This window comes from Colias philodice, chromosome 20, assembly GCF_061535455.1.
Source record: "Colias philodice isolate Cphi_HAF_F1 chromosome 20, ilColPhil1 Martin Lab GWU primary, whole genome shotgun sequence".
In the NCBI taxonomy this organism is placed as follows: Eukaryota; Metazoa; Arthropoda; class Insecta; order Lepidoptera; family Pieridae; genus Colias; species Colias philodice.
Window position 1 is genome coordinate 3,716,450 of NC_143105.1, and position 17,264 is coordinate 3,733,713.

At 33.9% G+C, this 17,264-nt stretch overlaps 2 protein-coding genes and 1 long non-coding RNA gene across 5 annotated transcripts in view; 2 read left to right on the plus strand and 1 right to left on the minus strand.

Annotated features, from left to right (window-relative positions):
• Window positions 1-17,264, plus strand: part of LOC149479341 (uncharacterized) — a 381,306-nt gene that overhangs the window by 342,242 nt on the left and 21,800 nt on the right. The window lies entirely within an intron of this gene.
• Window positions 1-17,264, plus strand: part of Atu (Another transcription unit) — a 463,287-nt gene that overhangs the window by 204,737 nt on the left and 241,286 nt on the right. The window lies entirely within an intron of this gene.
• Window positions 1-17,264, minus strand: part of Kat60 (katanin p60) — a 39,942-nt gene that overhangs the window by 4,765 nt on the left and 17,913 nt on the right. For both annotated transcript variants that reach the window (XM_089707942.1, XM_089707943.1), the window contains exons 2-7: window positions 11,016-11,121; window positions 4,541-4,670; window positions 3,952-4,103; window positions 1,622-1,780; window positions 770-891; window positions 182-361 (exon numbers count right to left, since the gene is read on the minus strand). In XM_089707942.1, coding sequence (XP_089564068.1) covers window positions 182-361; window positions 770-891; window positions 1,622-1,780; window positions 3,952-4,103; window positions 4,541-4,670; window positions 11,016-11,121 — 849 coding nt within the window. The remainder of the gene's footprint in view (window positions 1-181; window positions 362-769; window positions 892-1,621; window positions 1,781-3,951; window positions 4,104-4,540; window positions 4,671-11,015; window positions 11,122-17,264) is intronic.

Consider the following 17,264-nt stretch of genomic DNA (forward strand, 5'->3'; position numbering starts at 1 on the left):
GCATATAAAAATTATTCTTCCCTCTGTTTTTTCCATTCTAATTAAGTATAATGAATTAAATATGTAGCTTTTTTAACCTCTTATTGCTAAAATATGCTGCCATCTTACATGGGACAATAATCAGCACGTAGAACATAATTTTATATTAACATTTGTACCTAAAAATATAAAAAATACTAACCATTTCAAACAGCAGCCTCACTAATTTCTCCGATTCTCCCCTGTATTTAGAAGTAAGTGTGGACGATGAAACATTAAAAAACGTCGTCCCACATTCAGTAGCGACTGCTTTTGCTAACATCGTCTTTCCTGTACCAGGAGGACCGACCATGAGCACGCCTTTCCACGGTCGACGTATTCCCTGAAAATTTATAGGAAATTGTTAACTACCTACCTATAAATAAATATTTTTTGTTTGTATAAATAGTGGTTTTGAAAATGATATCTGTCGCAGTCATCTGGTTGAATCTGCTATTTGACTAGCGCGTTCATTGAATGACGAGTGACGACATTTAATTGAATCGCTAAAGAACAACTCGTCAAGTTGTTGAATGTACAACGTCATGACTAAACGTCATTTAACATTTAGTTGATTTGGATAAGGGGGTGGATTAGGTCAGGTTCGTTGTTTTTTTTTGTAACTACACAAGAATACACCCCGCGTAGCGATGCTTGTTTATAGATATTATAGATAATATGTGCACGCTGGAGCGTATCTATAACTTTAATAATAACTTTGTTATAATGAGAAATTAATTAAATATTTTACCTTAAAGAAGTCCGGCATCCACATGGGCAAGACGACCGCCTCTTCCAAGAGTCGCTTCGCTTCTGACAGATCTGCGATGTCGTCCCACCTTATGTTCGGATTCTTTTGTACTATGTCCCTTTCTGCAACGATATTAGTGGATGAATTGAAAATAAAATGAAATATTACATGTTTTGTATTGGAACTTAATGGATATTAGAATGGATATTGCTAAGTTAAAACGTATGTAACTTGCTTTTAAGTAAATGCCCTATAAGCAAATACTAATTCAAATTAGTAATTTTGAAGTTGTTTATAGTGAAGATGGATTTTTTTTTTCTTGTGTGCGATATTGTTCTACAGTTTAGAACAAAATAAATTTGGAATTTAGTTATTGATAGATGTAATACGGTCGTAGAAAATATTTGAAAGTACTAATATTTTTGCTATCAGCAATATTGTAAAGGTGCATTTTATCAGATCTTACTTTCTCTAAGGCCTAAGCGATGACAAATGTTATCTATCTCACATTTCCGCATCTATCTCGGTATCTTTGTATTTCCGTTATATTATGTTCCATTTTACGTTACCATCTTAATTACATCATAAGTTTTTTAAGCCAAAGCCATCTAGTATGCTGTTGTTTTAATTTCTTTAGAATATCCTACGGGTACTTGATATTCAAAAAATTAACCTAACATATCAACCAGATCGTCTGTGTCACCGTTGTAGTTGTTCCTGGTTGCTCGTTGCTGCAATATCCACAACTTACCCAACATATCAACCTGTTGTTGTCCCTGCACTGTTTGTCTTTGTTGCTGTGATCCTCGTTGCTTGTTGCTATCGTTGTTGCTGTTATATCTAGCTACTCACCCAACATGTCAACCAGATCGCCGTCCGCGGCGGAGGGCGGCTCGAACCGCCTTTCATCCTCCTTGTTGTGTTTCTCGTCGTCTGTATCCCCGTTGTTGTTGTCCCTGTCCTGTTTGTCCTTGTTGCTGTGATCCTTGTTGTTTGTTTCTTTCGTTTTTGCTGCAAATTTTGAAGAAAATAAAATAATATTGTAGTTTGTATTTTTGTGATAGATAAGTATGTCGCAAACAAATTGCGAGCGTTTATTAACTGACAACAATGTTTGTAAACAGCGAAATCCTACATTTTCTTGTGTCAGATAAAATATTTAAATACATATAATAGAAGATAATAATATTATTAAATATATTTTTCCCAAAGCAAAGGGTGTACCAGTTGTTTACACAAAAATCGAGATCTTTTAATTAAAAAATGTTTATTCGGAATAAAATGTTATTTTGAATGGTCAATGTCATTGTCTTGTTGTAGTTTATATTTCACTTATTTCAATCTTTTGTTAATATTAACTGGTAGAGACAAACCGGGTTTTTATTGCAATAATAATAGCATGCCTATATTCCAGCTAGACTTCAAATAAAAGATTTGTTAGTCGAGCTTCGGTAACAAAAAATATTTATTAACAGAAAACTCAAAAATCAATTTGATAGATTCGCTATGGTGCAACCGCAATTGAAAAAGATAATAAATTTCAAAGTCACAGTTTTTCCAATATATTCAGGAAGCAGTTTCTCGAAATAATAAAAGGGCATGAATTGCACGGCCTGATAAGCATAGCAATATATTAAAATATTGAATAGCCGAATTATCAGTCATAATAAATAATAACAATAAAGCGATTACGTAGCTAATAACCATAACGATGTATATCGAATCGGATACAAATTATCAACAACCGCTCCTTAAAAAATGATCATAACATAATGACTTCATTGCGAGCTAGGCGAAGTTATTCGAGCGCAACCGTTCAATTTGGTAACGTATGTCTCATGAGAATGTATTGTTGCATTTTTCCTATCGCCTGTAGAGACGGTAGTGAATTAATAAGGAATCTATTGTTGTGCGTATCGACCTAATTCTTTGTAGAAAAGACGTAATGGAAAACATTCTGGGTTTGAGTACTTCAGTATAGATGGGTTTTTCGTTGCCTATTGTTGTCAAGAATCTATCTTAGAATGTCTATCAAATATGGATACAAAATTTTGATTATTGTGTAGGATCTTAAATAGTTTAATATAATGGGTGTACCATTATAAGAAGTATAAAAACTTTCCGATTTTTATTCAAACTCAAACTCAAACTCAAACATTTATTTATTCAATTAGACTTCTTCGAGAAGCACTTTTGAAACGTCAATACATATTTTTAAAATTTACCACCGATTCGGAAAGCAGTATCTATGGAGAAGAATCGGCAAGAAACTCCATAGTTGCTCTTTTAAATCATTTCAGTATTACAATTTTAATTTTACAAAATATGTAAGTAATTGTACGTATATATTATCATAATATGCCAAAGAACTGTCCTGTGGTTTTTACGCGACAACCCTCCATGGGTTTTTATCTTCCATATATTCCTTAATGCTGTAATAGGCTCTCTGAACTAATACGTTTTTTACATAATTTTTAAATTTAGCACTACTAAACTCTTTGATACTATGAGGAATTCTGTTGTAAAAAAGTATACCTTGGCCCATAAATGAATTTTTAACTTTAGCTAACCGATAAAATGGCATTTCAATTTTATTTCTGTTCCTTGTGCCATATCGGTGTCTATCTCCTACTCTTGTGTGTATGTCTGCGTTTTTGTGTACATATAAAATATTATTAAACATATACTGTGATGGTACAGTGAGGATACCAGTATTCTTAAAGAGATCATTCAATGAAAAAGGTACATTTACAACGTTTAAATCGTTCAATATAAATTATACCTTTTATTATATCACGGAAGTTTTTTGCATGAGCTCTCAGGCTGGTTCGATCCATTTACTGATACATAAATTTGTTCTTTTTTATTCACAAATCGTGAACGATAAAGTTCTAGCAATAGATATAATTTTATCGATTTATCTCAATATTATAAGAAGAAATATTTATATCTTTCAAATCGATTTTGAATGTATTGAAGTATTTTTTATTTGTAAGTAATTACTTTACCATTAGTCATTCACGTTAACAAATAAATAAAATTAATGGTACGACATGGTTGTCCAAAAGTGTATTTCAAATTCACAATAAAACGAACCCAAACCAAATACAAAATCAAGTTTATTCCAGCATTGCTGGTAGACCTCTGTTGGAAATGTATAGAGGAATGTTCCAGAAACTAACCGCTATGTGCCTTATTCGTGTTTATCTTCGGGTTCCGTACATCGGACGTCTTCCTCTGTGATGTGGTCGCGTTCCTCGGCGCCGGCTTCTTGCTGTCCGCCGTACGGTTGTTGCGCACGTTGTTGCGGGCTGACTTCATTGCTGGTGGGCCTCTGTTCAAGAGTAGGATTAGTTTAGAAACTGCAAATGATTAGCTGCACTTTGCTGTGTTAATGAAGATTGAGTTTCCCCTCTTAACAAGAGGGAAAACATTTCTTTGTATTGATGGAAATTCAGTTAAGTGAAACTCTGTCGAAATAGTTTGTCAATGTGGACAAATATCTGCTATCAGTTCAGTTAACAGAGGTCTGTGCATAGGAATGCACGCAAAAAGATAATGTTGATTTACGCGGATAACATATTTAAGATCTTGAAAAAAACTGTGCTACTTTTATTAAAAGCGAAGTCTGTACGATTTTAAGTTCATCTTTACTCCAAAACCTGGATAAAATAAAACCGTATACTACTACATTTTTTCCCCATTGTTACGATTCAAAAGCCTTCGAACAAAAATACTAATATTATCCTATAATTAATGATATCCACATACTTATGTTCAACACTGGTGGGCGGTGGCCACGCGTTGGGATCTCTGTCGGGCGGCGGCGGCCATATGTCGGGGTCGAGCTCGTGCGGCGCGGGCGCCCATATCTGGTCACGTGTTGGTAGGTCTTCTAGGTCTGCGGGAGATACATGTTTAAATAAATATCTTAAGACTGGCTAACAAACAGGCTTAAATAAAATGCTCAATAAAGGCTATCTGAAAAACTTGATTGAAAATATGGAGCTTTCTAGGTGAATTACAACTTTCTTGAATCTTTAGTAAAGAAGGATTGATAATTTATAGTCAGACACATCTCATGTATTAAAAAATTCCATTATACACTCGTTATCCTGGTGGTTGCATGAATTATGTCCAGAGTCCAGTTTCCTTACATTATCCTGCATCACAACAAAAATCAAAACATTATTCGTCACCAAACTGATTAATGACCTCTAAGCTAAATTTTATAACTCCTTAAAGATATTAGTCCTACGTATGCACGATGACTCAACTAGAGTAGTTCAGTCTCGTTTCGGAAAACCGGATACCGATAAATGTCTAAAGAATACACGTCCAATAAACGTTACTTTAAAACACCATTAACAGGTCCCAGAGTGGAAAAGTGCAGTTCACTCGAATACCGACCTCGCATATTTTGCACTTAATCAACAAGGTAAATGAGGATTTTGAAACATTTCACCGCTATTTAAGTTAATTACTGCATTGTGAGGCATTCGCAGAAAAGTTTAAGTATGAAAAAAGTTTTCAAGTCGCCTTTGTCGTTGTTACTTTAATATCGTATAGAAAACAATAATATAATCTTGTGTCTAGATAATTACAATAAATAGAATGATAAAATACTAGTTAAGTGTTACAAGATAGAACATCAAGATACAACGAAGACAAGATGTTTTTTAAAAATCTTTTTTAAAATCTACAATCTCTTCAGAACAATAAAGCAATTCACAAATGTGACAAAGGTTTTCCCATCTTAAATTTTATTCCTTTAAAATTTAATGAGCAGCAGACAAAACATTTTTATCGTGTGCCACTTTACGTGCTAATCTTATGTTTATTTGAAGGCATTTCCCCGAAATGTTTTATAATTAAGTTTATATTTGGCGTCCACATTTCCGTATCATATAAAACAAAAGATGAGCTATCTCCGGGATGACACTTAACAGCTAGGTCATCAGTCGAGCCCTCTCGAAGGTTCTAGAGAATTCTGCACCAAGTAGAAACACCCACACTGACATAGTTATTACATTTTTGTGTTAAGCAAGAATTGAATTGTATGTATGCGTGGGAGACAGGAATGCCATTAAATCAACAACAAGCTGTATTACCGTGGTTATTATCATTTAATAATGGAGCGGTTGACACTTATGTACACGTTATATTTTGCTTGCTATACAAGTTTCCGTAAACACACTGCAAATTAATAAAGTAATAAATACATTTTACGACCAAGAATTAACTTTGGAAATTGTTTGAAAGCTCGTCATTATATTCGATTTTACGAAAATTCTATTGTGCTCTTTGATATAATAAATAAAACCGGCCAAGTGCGAGTCGGGCTCGCGCACAAAGGGTTCCGTAGCAGCAAATATAATAAATTACAGTTAAATCAACCTATCTCAAAAACTATAAGAGATACTTTGATCAAACCAAAAATCGTTGAAAGAGTTAATTAGCATGCATCACCTCTATTTTTTTTAGAATTTTATACCCCGTAGTTATAAAAATAGAGGGGGGGGGACATACTTTTTACGACTTTGAGAGCTGATATCTCAAAAACCGTTCACTTTAAGAAAAATGTTTTTTAGAAAACTTTATATCATTTTAAAAGACCTTTCCATTGATACCCCACACGGGTATGTACATCGAAAAAAAAAATTTCATCCCTCAGTTACATGTATGGGGGGCCCCACCCCCAATTCTTTTTTTTACTATTTAGTGTCATATTTTTGTAGCGGTTCATACAACACATATTCCCATCAAATTTCATCACTGTAGTACTTATAGTTTCCGAGTAAATCGGCTGTGACAGACGGACAGACGGACAGACGGACAGACGGACATGACGAAACTATAAGGGTTCCGTTTTTGCCATTTTGGCTACGGAACCCTAATAATACCCAATATGTAGTTCCATTAGGAACAGGTCACGTGCCAACTTAGTACATAACAAAATAAAACCGGCCAAGTGCGAGTCGGGCTCGCGCACAAAGGGTTCCGTAGCAGCAAATATAATAAATTACAGTTAAATCAACCTATCTCAAAAACTATAAGAGATACTTTGATCAAACCAAAAATCGTTGAAAGAGTTAATTAGCATGCATCACCTCTATTTTTTTTAGAATTTTATACCCCGTAGTTATAAAAATAGAGGGGGGGGGACATACTTTTTACGACTTTGAGAGCTGATATCTCAAAAACCGTTCACTTTAAGAAAAATGTTTTTTAGAAAACTTTATATCATTTTAAAAGACCTTTCCATTGATACCCCACACGGGTATGTACATCGAAAAAAAAAATTTCATCCCTCAGTTACATGTATGGGGGGCCCCACCCCCAATTCTTTTTTTTACTATTTAGTGTCATATTTTTGTAGCGGTTCATACAACACATATTCCCATCAAATTTCATCACTGTAGTACTTATAGTTTCCGAGTAAATCGGCTGTGACAGACGGACAGACGGACAGACGGACAGACGGACATGACGAAACTATAAGGGTTCCGTTTTTGCCATTTTGGCTACGGAACCCTAAAAAAGCCTCAGCGGTCAAAATACGGCCACACAACTTCGTTGAACCACCGTGAGGTCAAGCATGCGTATACAATGTAAATAACATTACTGCTACATTACGACTCTGAAAGTGGACGGTAAACTGGATTGCGTTTGCACCTTCGAAAGTAAATGTTCAAGATGGAGCGCAATACGTTGCGCCAACAAAAGACCAGCCGCTTTATCTGAAAATCTGTGTCGTTTTAGTTTAGTGTGATGGCGAAAGTACAATCCTTAGGTAAAGTTGTCTAGTAACAGTAAAATAGTAAATAATCTTAGAGGAAGATACTTATAGTTTAGAGGACAATTCGCCAAGTACCTACTTCTATATTTTCATCACACAATAGTATAACTTACTATTATAGTTGTATGTTTCTTACTTTTAATTCGTATACATTATATAAATCTAACTACATAATAAGTGAAGCTGTTAATTTTAATAGCGTCTTGGATAAGGTATAATAAAGGCTTATAAAATGACGTTCATTGGTGCCTGCACTGAAGGTTATATCACATTTTCTCTCTTCCAATGCATTCAGTGTAATAAAACCCTATAAAATTAATGAACGGTAAATTCTATGATCATAAAACCAAGATATCCGTTAAGTTAGGCCGGAAATTACAAAGCTACATCGACAATAACGTTTTTATTATCTAGCAGTATACCATGCACTTCCACGAAGTAGTAAATCAATTGGACACAGTTTTTAATCATAGACCGTTGATAAAGTCTTAAACTCGGCGCAAATCCAGCCCAATACGCACTATTTGAGGCTATTTATTATTTAAGCATTTCGTTATTTTGCCCTGATATTTTTACCCTATTAATAAAATAACAAATGTGCTTAACGTGTTCCAACAAATGACCACAGATATATGGTAAGCCATTATTTAGTGTCAAGCATCTGCATCGCGTGTTCTATCATTTCGAAATAAATTCGCAGATTATCGTTAATCATATCAATTTAAAATTCAAGATAAAACAGTTAGATTCTGTTTTATTTAAACACGATTTTTTAAACACATTGACGATGCATATGCGTGAAATGTCAATGTCATTATGACATTTAGTTCTACAGAACTATCGCGTTAAAAGGAAGGTTCAAATCTTAATGAGGAGTAATTTATATCCTTTTATTGCGATACCGAATCATAAAATATATAAACATTGACACAACAAACTTTTACAGCGATAACATTTACAATTAATGCATCAAATTTATTCAACTAATTTGTGACAACAGGCTCGTGTTCTAACAATCTCGATAGGACAGTACAAGGTGGCACAAGAGATTGGAAAGTGGCTATATCTGATCTGCGGGCCGCAGCGTGCGAAATCGTGATCGACACGGAACAGAAAGTTCAGGTCCCTTGCTGACATTTCACTAGATTACCTTTCAAACTTTGCTCGATATTCAACTGTTTCGAAATTGATGCAATCGACTTGAATAAACATGATACCATATTAACTTTAATTGCGTCGCAATTTGTAGTATATTTTGTGTCCGGCTTACATCATCGCACCGAGATAAAATAAATATAGCAGAAGATGTTTAAACTATTACTAATTGAACTGTTTTGGTTTCATATTGATAGTTTTATTGAAATTTAAAAATTCTACCACAAAGTGTTGAATGAACAAGTACCAACAGACAACTATACAGCCATTGTTTCGATGCGATAAAAAATGTTTACATATACGCAACATTATCATTTCCCTAACTTCATAATATCTACAAACACTGTCCTATATTAATTTTCGACGCATGCATATAGGCATGATAATTGATACCCAATAAACATATAAACAACGCAGAGAACGAAAAATATCGGATATCCTTTTAAAATGATACAATTGCGAGAATCAATAGACGCACGGGCGGCCGAAAGAACAATGACGTAAGTACAAACAAATCGAGTACAATGAGAGTACAATTCTAATTAATCAATAGCGATATAGTGTCATCCCACACACCTATATAGGTGAGACGATAAGCCATTGTTCCTCAAAGGGACCAGAATTAAGATTCGGGTCAAGTAACAGGAGAATACATTATCGCTAATTAGTGACGACAATAAAATTATTTTATTTTGAATACAATTAATCGTCGATTCACTTGTAGCACCTGAATGCATCAGCTTATAATATGTGAATGTATTATCTGATGTGCATCAGGAATACTTGAACGAATAAATTCGATAGAGCAACCATTAGAAAAAGCTGGCAGACCAATTAATTTTATGATAGATTCTTTGAGAAATAAATTAAACAATTTGTCACTATTTCTATGTACAAAGAAAACAAACAATTGGAAATTATCATCTTACGTGAGACACAAAGGCAATTACTTTTTTAACGGCGATTTAGTTATTGCCCGATTATAAGAAGACCTTTGAATTATAATTAAAACCGGAGTTTCAAATTAGTCCTATTTAACATTTTATGCGCTGTCGCAATTTATCATTAAAACCAACACGCTAAAACCAGAAATCTTTCAACCCAACAATGCTCTCATAAAATGCAATGTTCCTTTATTCCAACAACACAAATAACTGCAGCACTTTATAGGATCATTAAAGCAGAAGTCGCCAATCGTCTTATAATACCCAGTACAGAACGGTTCAATCAACGTCAATTACTTCGTACTTTGACCTTACAAGAGGATGAAATTACCAGAGATTAGTGTGCGCATTAACAGGTCTGGGAGGAACAATTAACAGCTCAGTCTTGCCGTTTGAACGCAAACCAAGCCATCTATTTATTAGAATCAGCTTTAATCCTATCTGATTAATTTGATAGAATTTATTTTCGTAGAATATAGGAAAAAATGATACCGTTATGATCGTTGCAGAGATAACTCAAGTATAATTTGTTATGGTCGCTAACAAGCACATCGTGCAATCTATAAATCTCAAGAAGCCTATTTCTGGTCAATATCGCAGCAAGAATTTCAGTCAAATTGATTTAATAGTATTAGCAATAATAACATACATTCTTTCACGTACCTACACGTATACAAATTTTCGCAAGGCATACATCAATTAAGGTAAATAAATAAGTTTATGCCCATAATCTTTGCACCAAAAAATTTACGTGATAGGCAGCACGTATAAAGTTACAAATACACAATTTATTTATTCGTACGAATGTATGTAAACCAAGCTAAACTCATGTAATGTGACGTCAATTTCTTATCCGTATATAGCCAGTAATGAATCTTATGCAGCAATTTTTTCCCTTCATTAGCGTGTGACTTAACTAGCGTTTCTTTTAAGCTAGACCTTCTTTGGCTTCTTTTATGATAATCTAATTGATTTATTTCATTAAGTATTAACATTGCCTTTACACCCGTAAGTCTAAGAATATTAATAACAATAATTCATTTGAGTTTTAGTCTAAAGCAAAATTCCTGGTTACGGAGCCATTATGTTTGGATAAAGTAGCAGCGAAAGCTTTATGTATAGTTCTATCAAAAATAGATTAGTTGTAGGTTTATTTAGTGTAGAGGCAGCTCTGAGCGGTATTATATCATAATGTTACATTGTTTATCCTTATTTCTCATAGTCATAATATATTTTTAACAAGATATCGCAGTGTTTCTTTACGACGCCCCGAATGATCATTCCAGCCTTGCGCCTAAGTGCATCCTGAATCGTTTTAGTCTATAAAACAGTACAAAAAACAACTAACTTCCACTCAGCGGTGTGATGGCCTTCTCTCCCTCGTGCTGGAACATCTGCAGCGTCGCTACTGTCGCCTTTAATTGTTCATACTCTCGCGCCATTTGTCTCTGTACCTGTTGACAATACAAAAGTACAGATAGAACAATCTATAGACAACGGAGAAATACAGATGGAAATAAAAAAAAATGTGTGGGTTTGAAACTGTTGCCATACAGTGGGTATTTGACACAGATTACTGTATATTAGTCAGGGTATTTGATGGGGTATGTTATTTTTAATTTATTAGCGGAGGTATGACTCAACGTTTAGAAATCTGTTGTAATTGGAGTTAAAATTAATTATGAAATTGGTTTATAGAGAAAATAAATTTGTGAGTCATTAACCTTTTAAGTTTTAACCTTAAAATTTTATATCATTTTTATAAGTTCTATTATCGGATAGCATTGCAGTATTTTAACGTTCAAAATATTCTCATCCATAATTTTCATTTTGTTTATTTATATAAATAGTCAAACTTTCAACTACCATCAATCTGAAAGTAGGTATGCCGTAAATCTTAATTTCAAAGACATTGAAAAATAATTGCAATCTTCGATTGAAGATGCGATAACATTCAAATACATACTACCTAAGCACTAAACAATAGGTGCTTTACTCAAAAAAAAACACTACAATACATGCCGTACATTTTCCAACATGAAACCTAACACAAGTACAACAACTGCAAGCGGTTTCTTAGCGGCATTATCGACATTCTTAATCGCTTCGCACTTCTCAGTGTAATACCCTCGTAAAAAGAGTACAATGGCTGAAAATAACACTGCACACAAAGGCACAAGCACCCATACAGATGCATTCGTCTATTGTTCTCATTCTGGGAGACGACAGACGGTAGGCCACGAGACACGAGTGCCTTGAGGAAAAGTGAAATTCGATCTCCCACATGATTATAAAAATTGCTCAATTGTATTCCGCCTACGATTGCCGGTGGACATTTATTATGAAAGTGTGAATCAGTCATTTCGTTTCAAAACGAGTCTGCTCTCGGTCTTAGTTTAATAGTGTTATTGTTTAAGTTAAATGCATAGCTTTTTGTCTTCCTTTTAATTAATTTACGCAGACTCATTTCAAACACACAGTCTAATTATTATGATATACAAAGGCAGGCGGTTTTGTTAATAACTTATTTTCTTTTAAATAATTATTAATCATGCTCGCCTAGAATCTGTATTCCGTGACGTTATTAATCTAAATAAAGGCTTGTTTTGCTCATAAATATTAAATTTGTTAAATCACATATTAAACATGTTCCAAGTGATGAAGACACATATAAACCTGTAGCTATAATATCTTGGCCGTATATTTACATAATGTAATCACGTTAACATAACGCAATGCAACTTGTGCGTTCACTTTAAACCGTACAATCCAATTGTTTGCGTCTTCCCACTCGTTCTTACGTCCGTATACAATCACATACAATCGAGAATATCTTAATGTTTGTAATAAAGAAGTGCTTTATGTGGATTCCAATTCAATAGTAATTGCATAGACATACACTCAAGAAGACTTACAATCGCCATAGTAAAAAACGTAACTCGTTTCTCAGTTCCCAATTTTGTCGATAGATGTCACTCACAGTAGCATTTGGCATTTTTATAAGCTTTTTTATACGTTTAAGAACTAGATGTCGCCTTAGAGCATTAAGTCGGTTTAATGAAGCTAAGAGATGTCGCTACAAAAAAAATCAATGTGCCAAATAGTATCTTGACGTAAAATATAATACGCAAAAAACGTAAACTATAACGTAAAATATAATACGCAAAAAAATATTTTTATTTAAATGTTATTTTTTGCTCTGAATCGCGCAAGCGAAATGTTTTCGTTACAGAGCATATATACAACTTTCCGCCATCAATAATCGGGGCCTTTACGGCCGGCCGGTCGAGTAGACTAGTCTCTCCCTTTTTCGATTGAGGAAATCCACCTCCCTACCTCCACATCATTTTGTTTTAGTTTTAAAGATTTAATAAGCGTAAAATAATACTTTCTTCATTTTTGTATTTTGAGTAAACGTAACACTAATAACGGTTAGTTTGACCAGAGGCGACTCGTGACAAAATTGTATGGGTGTTTAATTAAGTATTGAACTAAAGTCTAAAACAAAGAAAATACAGTAGCGTAGTAAATTCATTACAAAAAAAAAGCACCACAATAAGGGTGCTATTACAGATTTTTAACAAAAAACGCTATTTTACGGTACAATTTTAACTCAAAGCATGAGAACAAAGTAATATCTTAAATCTTTATATATAAAAATGAATCGCAAAGTGTGTTGGTAAGCGCATAACTCGAGAACGGCTGAACCGATTTCGATAATTCTTTTTTTATTATATTCCTTGAAGTACGAGGATGGTTTTTATGTAGAGAAAACGTAAATATGTACCACGGGCGAAGCCGGGGCGGACCGCTAGTTACAAATAATTGGAATATTTCGATTTGCAACAAATAATGTTAACGATATTTTTTATCAGTTAAATAGTTTAAGAGATATATCGTAAATACCATTTCAACCGCTATTTTCAAGATGGCGGCCGTGGGACAAGGGTGGCGACCCCACAAACTTGGTTTTAGCTTCACACTGACCCCCCCTACACATCAAAAAAACAAAATTGCGTCCTCTAAAAAATGCAAGGTTAGGGCTAAAAAATGTAACATTTCAATGGATCACTAATAAAAGTAACAAAATGAATTTTTAAAGTTATCTTCTGGAATCAATTTCAATAAAAATATAAAAAAATAATACTATCAAGTATGAAGATGATCTATAAAATGGATTGCGCTATGTTTACGTGATCTTTTGTTTCGCGAAGGACTGAAAATTTCTCTTAACCTCTTATTGGATTCCGTATTTAGGCATTTGATATTCGTATTGGCGTTTAGGTATACGATAAATTTAATTTAAAATTAAAGATATATTAATTGTTAAATGAATGAGCACAACTTTATTATAATTATTTATGGGAGTTCACTGCACCAGCGCTCCTTAGGATGGACCGCCTATTTTTGTCACTTCGTTCATCGCTGTTCGAGAGTGACTTCGTGACCACCATGGACTTAGATCATTAAGTAATCGATAACACTCGCAGGTGTTTCCCCTTTTGTCGAGGTATAAGATTATTCGAATCGAAAAATCTTATGCTTTCATAAAAACTACTTGCGTAATCGATTACAAACACTCTGCGTTTTCCTAGGCTAAAACATCGAAAGGACGTCTGCGAGTGCTCCGCTAAAAATGCCGTTTTGCACTGTCAAGCCTTGCAGAAGCAATTCAAACATGTCGAATATAAAAAAAGATGGAATAACCTTTCATTTGTGTATATTTTTTTAACGTACATTTCTAATTAAATGCAATTTCTAATAATCGTCGATGTATCGTTTAGCGATATGATCAAGACAAATAATCGAGTCGTTTACTCGATCATTGATGCGGCCCCACGAGACTATCATGGAAAGAAAATATACAAATTTAATATTTATGAACTAAGAGATAAAGTTGAATTTAAAACCCGATAATGAACCGCATTCCTTACGAGTCTATCTTTTAGCCCCTTGACCACCGAGCGGCCCGATCGGACCACGGCCCACGGGCCACGACACAATAGATTTTCTATTGTGTCTGTGATTCCGGGGGCTGAGGCATTAAAGAAATACAAATTTAATCTTTATGATCTAAGTTATAAAGTTGAATTTAGAACGCGATATTGAACCGCACTCCCCACGAGACAACTTGGAATGAAATACAAATTTAATCTTTATGAACTTAGGGATAGAGTTGAATTTAAAAACTCGTCGCTTAAAAGGTCATAAATTTTTACGACTTTCGTGACACAAATTATTTTTGTGAATGTGTGATTGTGTTTCAATAGTGTGAGTTACCTTCCCCGCACCAAAATCAGCAGAAAGTTTAGTTAGAACATTTGCCAGCGTACTCCATCCATTACTTAATGATCTAAGACCATGGACCACGTTGCTATGAACTGTTTTTGTCAAAGAATTACTCGAACAATTAGAGCATAAATTTCTACGTAAGATGTATAGGTGCCCGTAGCTGTATTGATGAGTCTCGTACTTAAAAACCGATAGATGCTGGTTCAAATCAATGCCGTACATCTTTTTTTTTTCCTTTCCCGTATTTTATGGTCATTTAAATAATACTGTTTACAAGGGAATAATTAAGAAGAAAAAAGATATAGACATTTTTTTTAACAGAAAATAAAGAATTTAAATAATATATATTACTAGCGGTCCGCCCCGGCTTCGCCCGTGGTACATATTTACGTTTCTCTACATAAAAACCATCCTCGTACTTCAAGAAATATAATAAAAAAAGAATTATCGAAATCGGTTCAGCCGTTCTCGAGTTATGCGCTTACCAACACATTTTGCGATTCATTTTTATATATAAGACTAGCAGTCCGCCCCGGCTTCGCCCGTGGTACATATTCACGTTTTCTCTACATAAGAACCATCCTCGAACTTCAAGGAATATTATAAAAAAAGAATTAACGAAATCGGTTAATCCGTTCTCAAGTTATGCGCTTACCAACACATTTTGGGATTCATTTTTATATTATAAAAGATATACACTACTCTGATCACTATGTCGAATGTTTGTAGTGGGTGTCGAAATCTTATTAAAGGTACTCTCTTCCTTAAGATGCTCCACAATCCTATATAAGTTACTCTATGATGCTCCACCACCGCGTTGCTATGAACTGTATTTATCAAAGAAATACTCGAACAATTAGAGCATAAAGGAGAATGACCACGGGTGGTATCGGTAAAATTTTAGTTGTGCCACGTATTCGTGATATTGTTAATTCCTATTTGTATTTATAATGATCATATGTATCAATATTAAGTCTTAATTATACCGGATAAATTGAAATAATAGTAAAAGTTATTCTTTTGAAACATGTATGACCACGTATGGAATCGGTAAAATACTAGTTGTGTCACGTGTTCGTGATATTGTTAATTCCTATTTGTATTTATAATGATCATATTTATCACTATTAAGTCGTAATTATACCGAATAAAGAGAAATAAAAGTAAAAGTTTCTGTTTTGACACATTATATCTATCTCTCTTGCAAGCGTCCTGCGTCATATGTCATAGTTGAATGAATGTGTTCGACGCATTGTTCGACGTTATTTATTTTGAATTATAATGTTTATTACGATTTACTTTTCACATTTGTCTTGTAAATTAAAATATTACCTATGTAATAAATGTAAAACTTAACGTTCATCGTTAGTATAAACTCGATAAAGTATTTTTTTGAAGCGTTGAATAAAACTATTGTTTTATTTTTATTGTCGTGAACTGCGGCTTATTTACATAAAAACTTTAATCGTTTCTAAAAGTACTAACATCAAGCTTTAAATTGAGCTATATTTCATCTTGACACAATAAGTTTGATTGCGATACCAAGTGCCATAGTCACTTGGGCAATCTCCTTGACGTATAAGTGCCGGTAGCTGTGTTGACTGAGTCTCGACTCTCGTACTTTAAAATCGATAGATGCTGGTTCAAATCATCGCTGTTCATCCACATTTTTTTTTCTTTTCCCGTATTTTAAGGGTCATATAAATAATACTGTTTACAAGAGAATACTTAAGAAGAAAAAAGAAAAGACATTTTTTTTAACAGAAAATAAAGAATATATATAATATACACTACTCTGATCACTATGTTGAATGTTTGTAGTGGGTGTCGAAATCTTATTAAAGGTACTCACTTCCTTAAGATGCTCCACCACCGCGTTGCTATGAACTGTATTTATCAAAGAAATACTCGAACAATTAGAGCATAAATTTCAATGTAAGACGTATAAGTGCCTGTAGCTGTGTTGACTGAGTCTCGTACTTTAAAATCGATAGATGCTGGTTCAAATCATCGCTGTACATCCACATTTTTTTTTCTTTTCCCGTATTTTATGGTCATATAAATAATACTGTTTACAAGGGAATACTTAAGAAGAAAAAAGATATAGACATTTTTTTAACAGAAAATAAAGAATATATATAATATAATTATATTATATACACTACTCTGATCACTATGTCGAATGTTTGTAGTGGGTGTCGAAATCGTAATAGAGGATGATAGAGGTACTCACTTCCTTAGATGCTCCCTAAAAACTAAAATAATAATTCAAAAACACCGGAGTTTTTAAAACAACGCCCTCTAG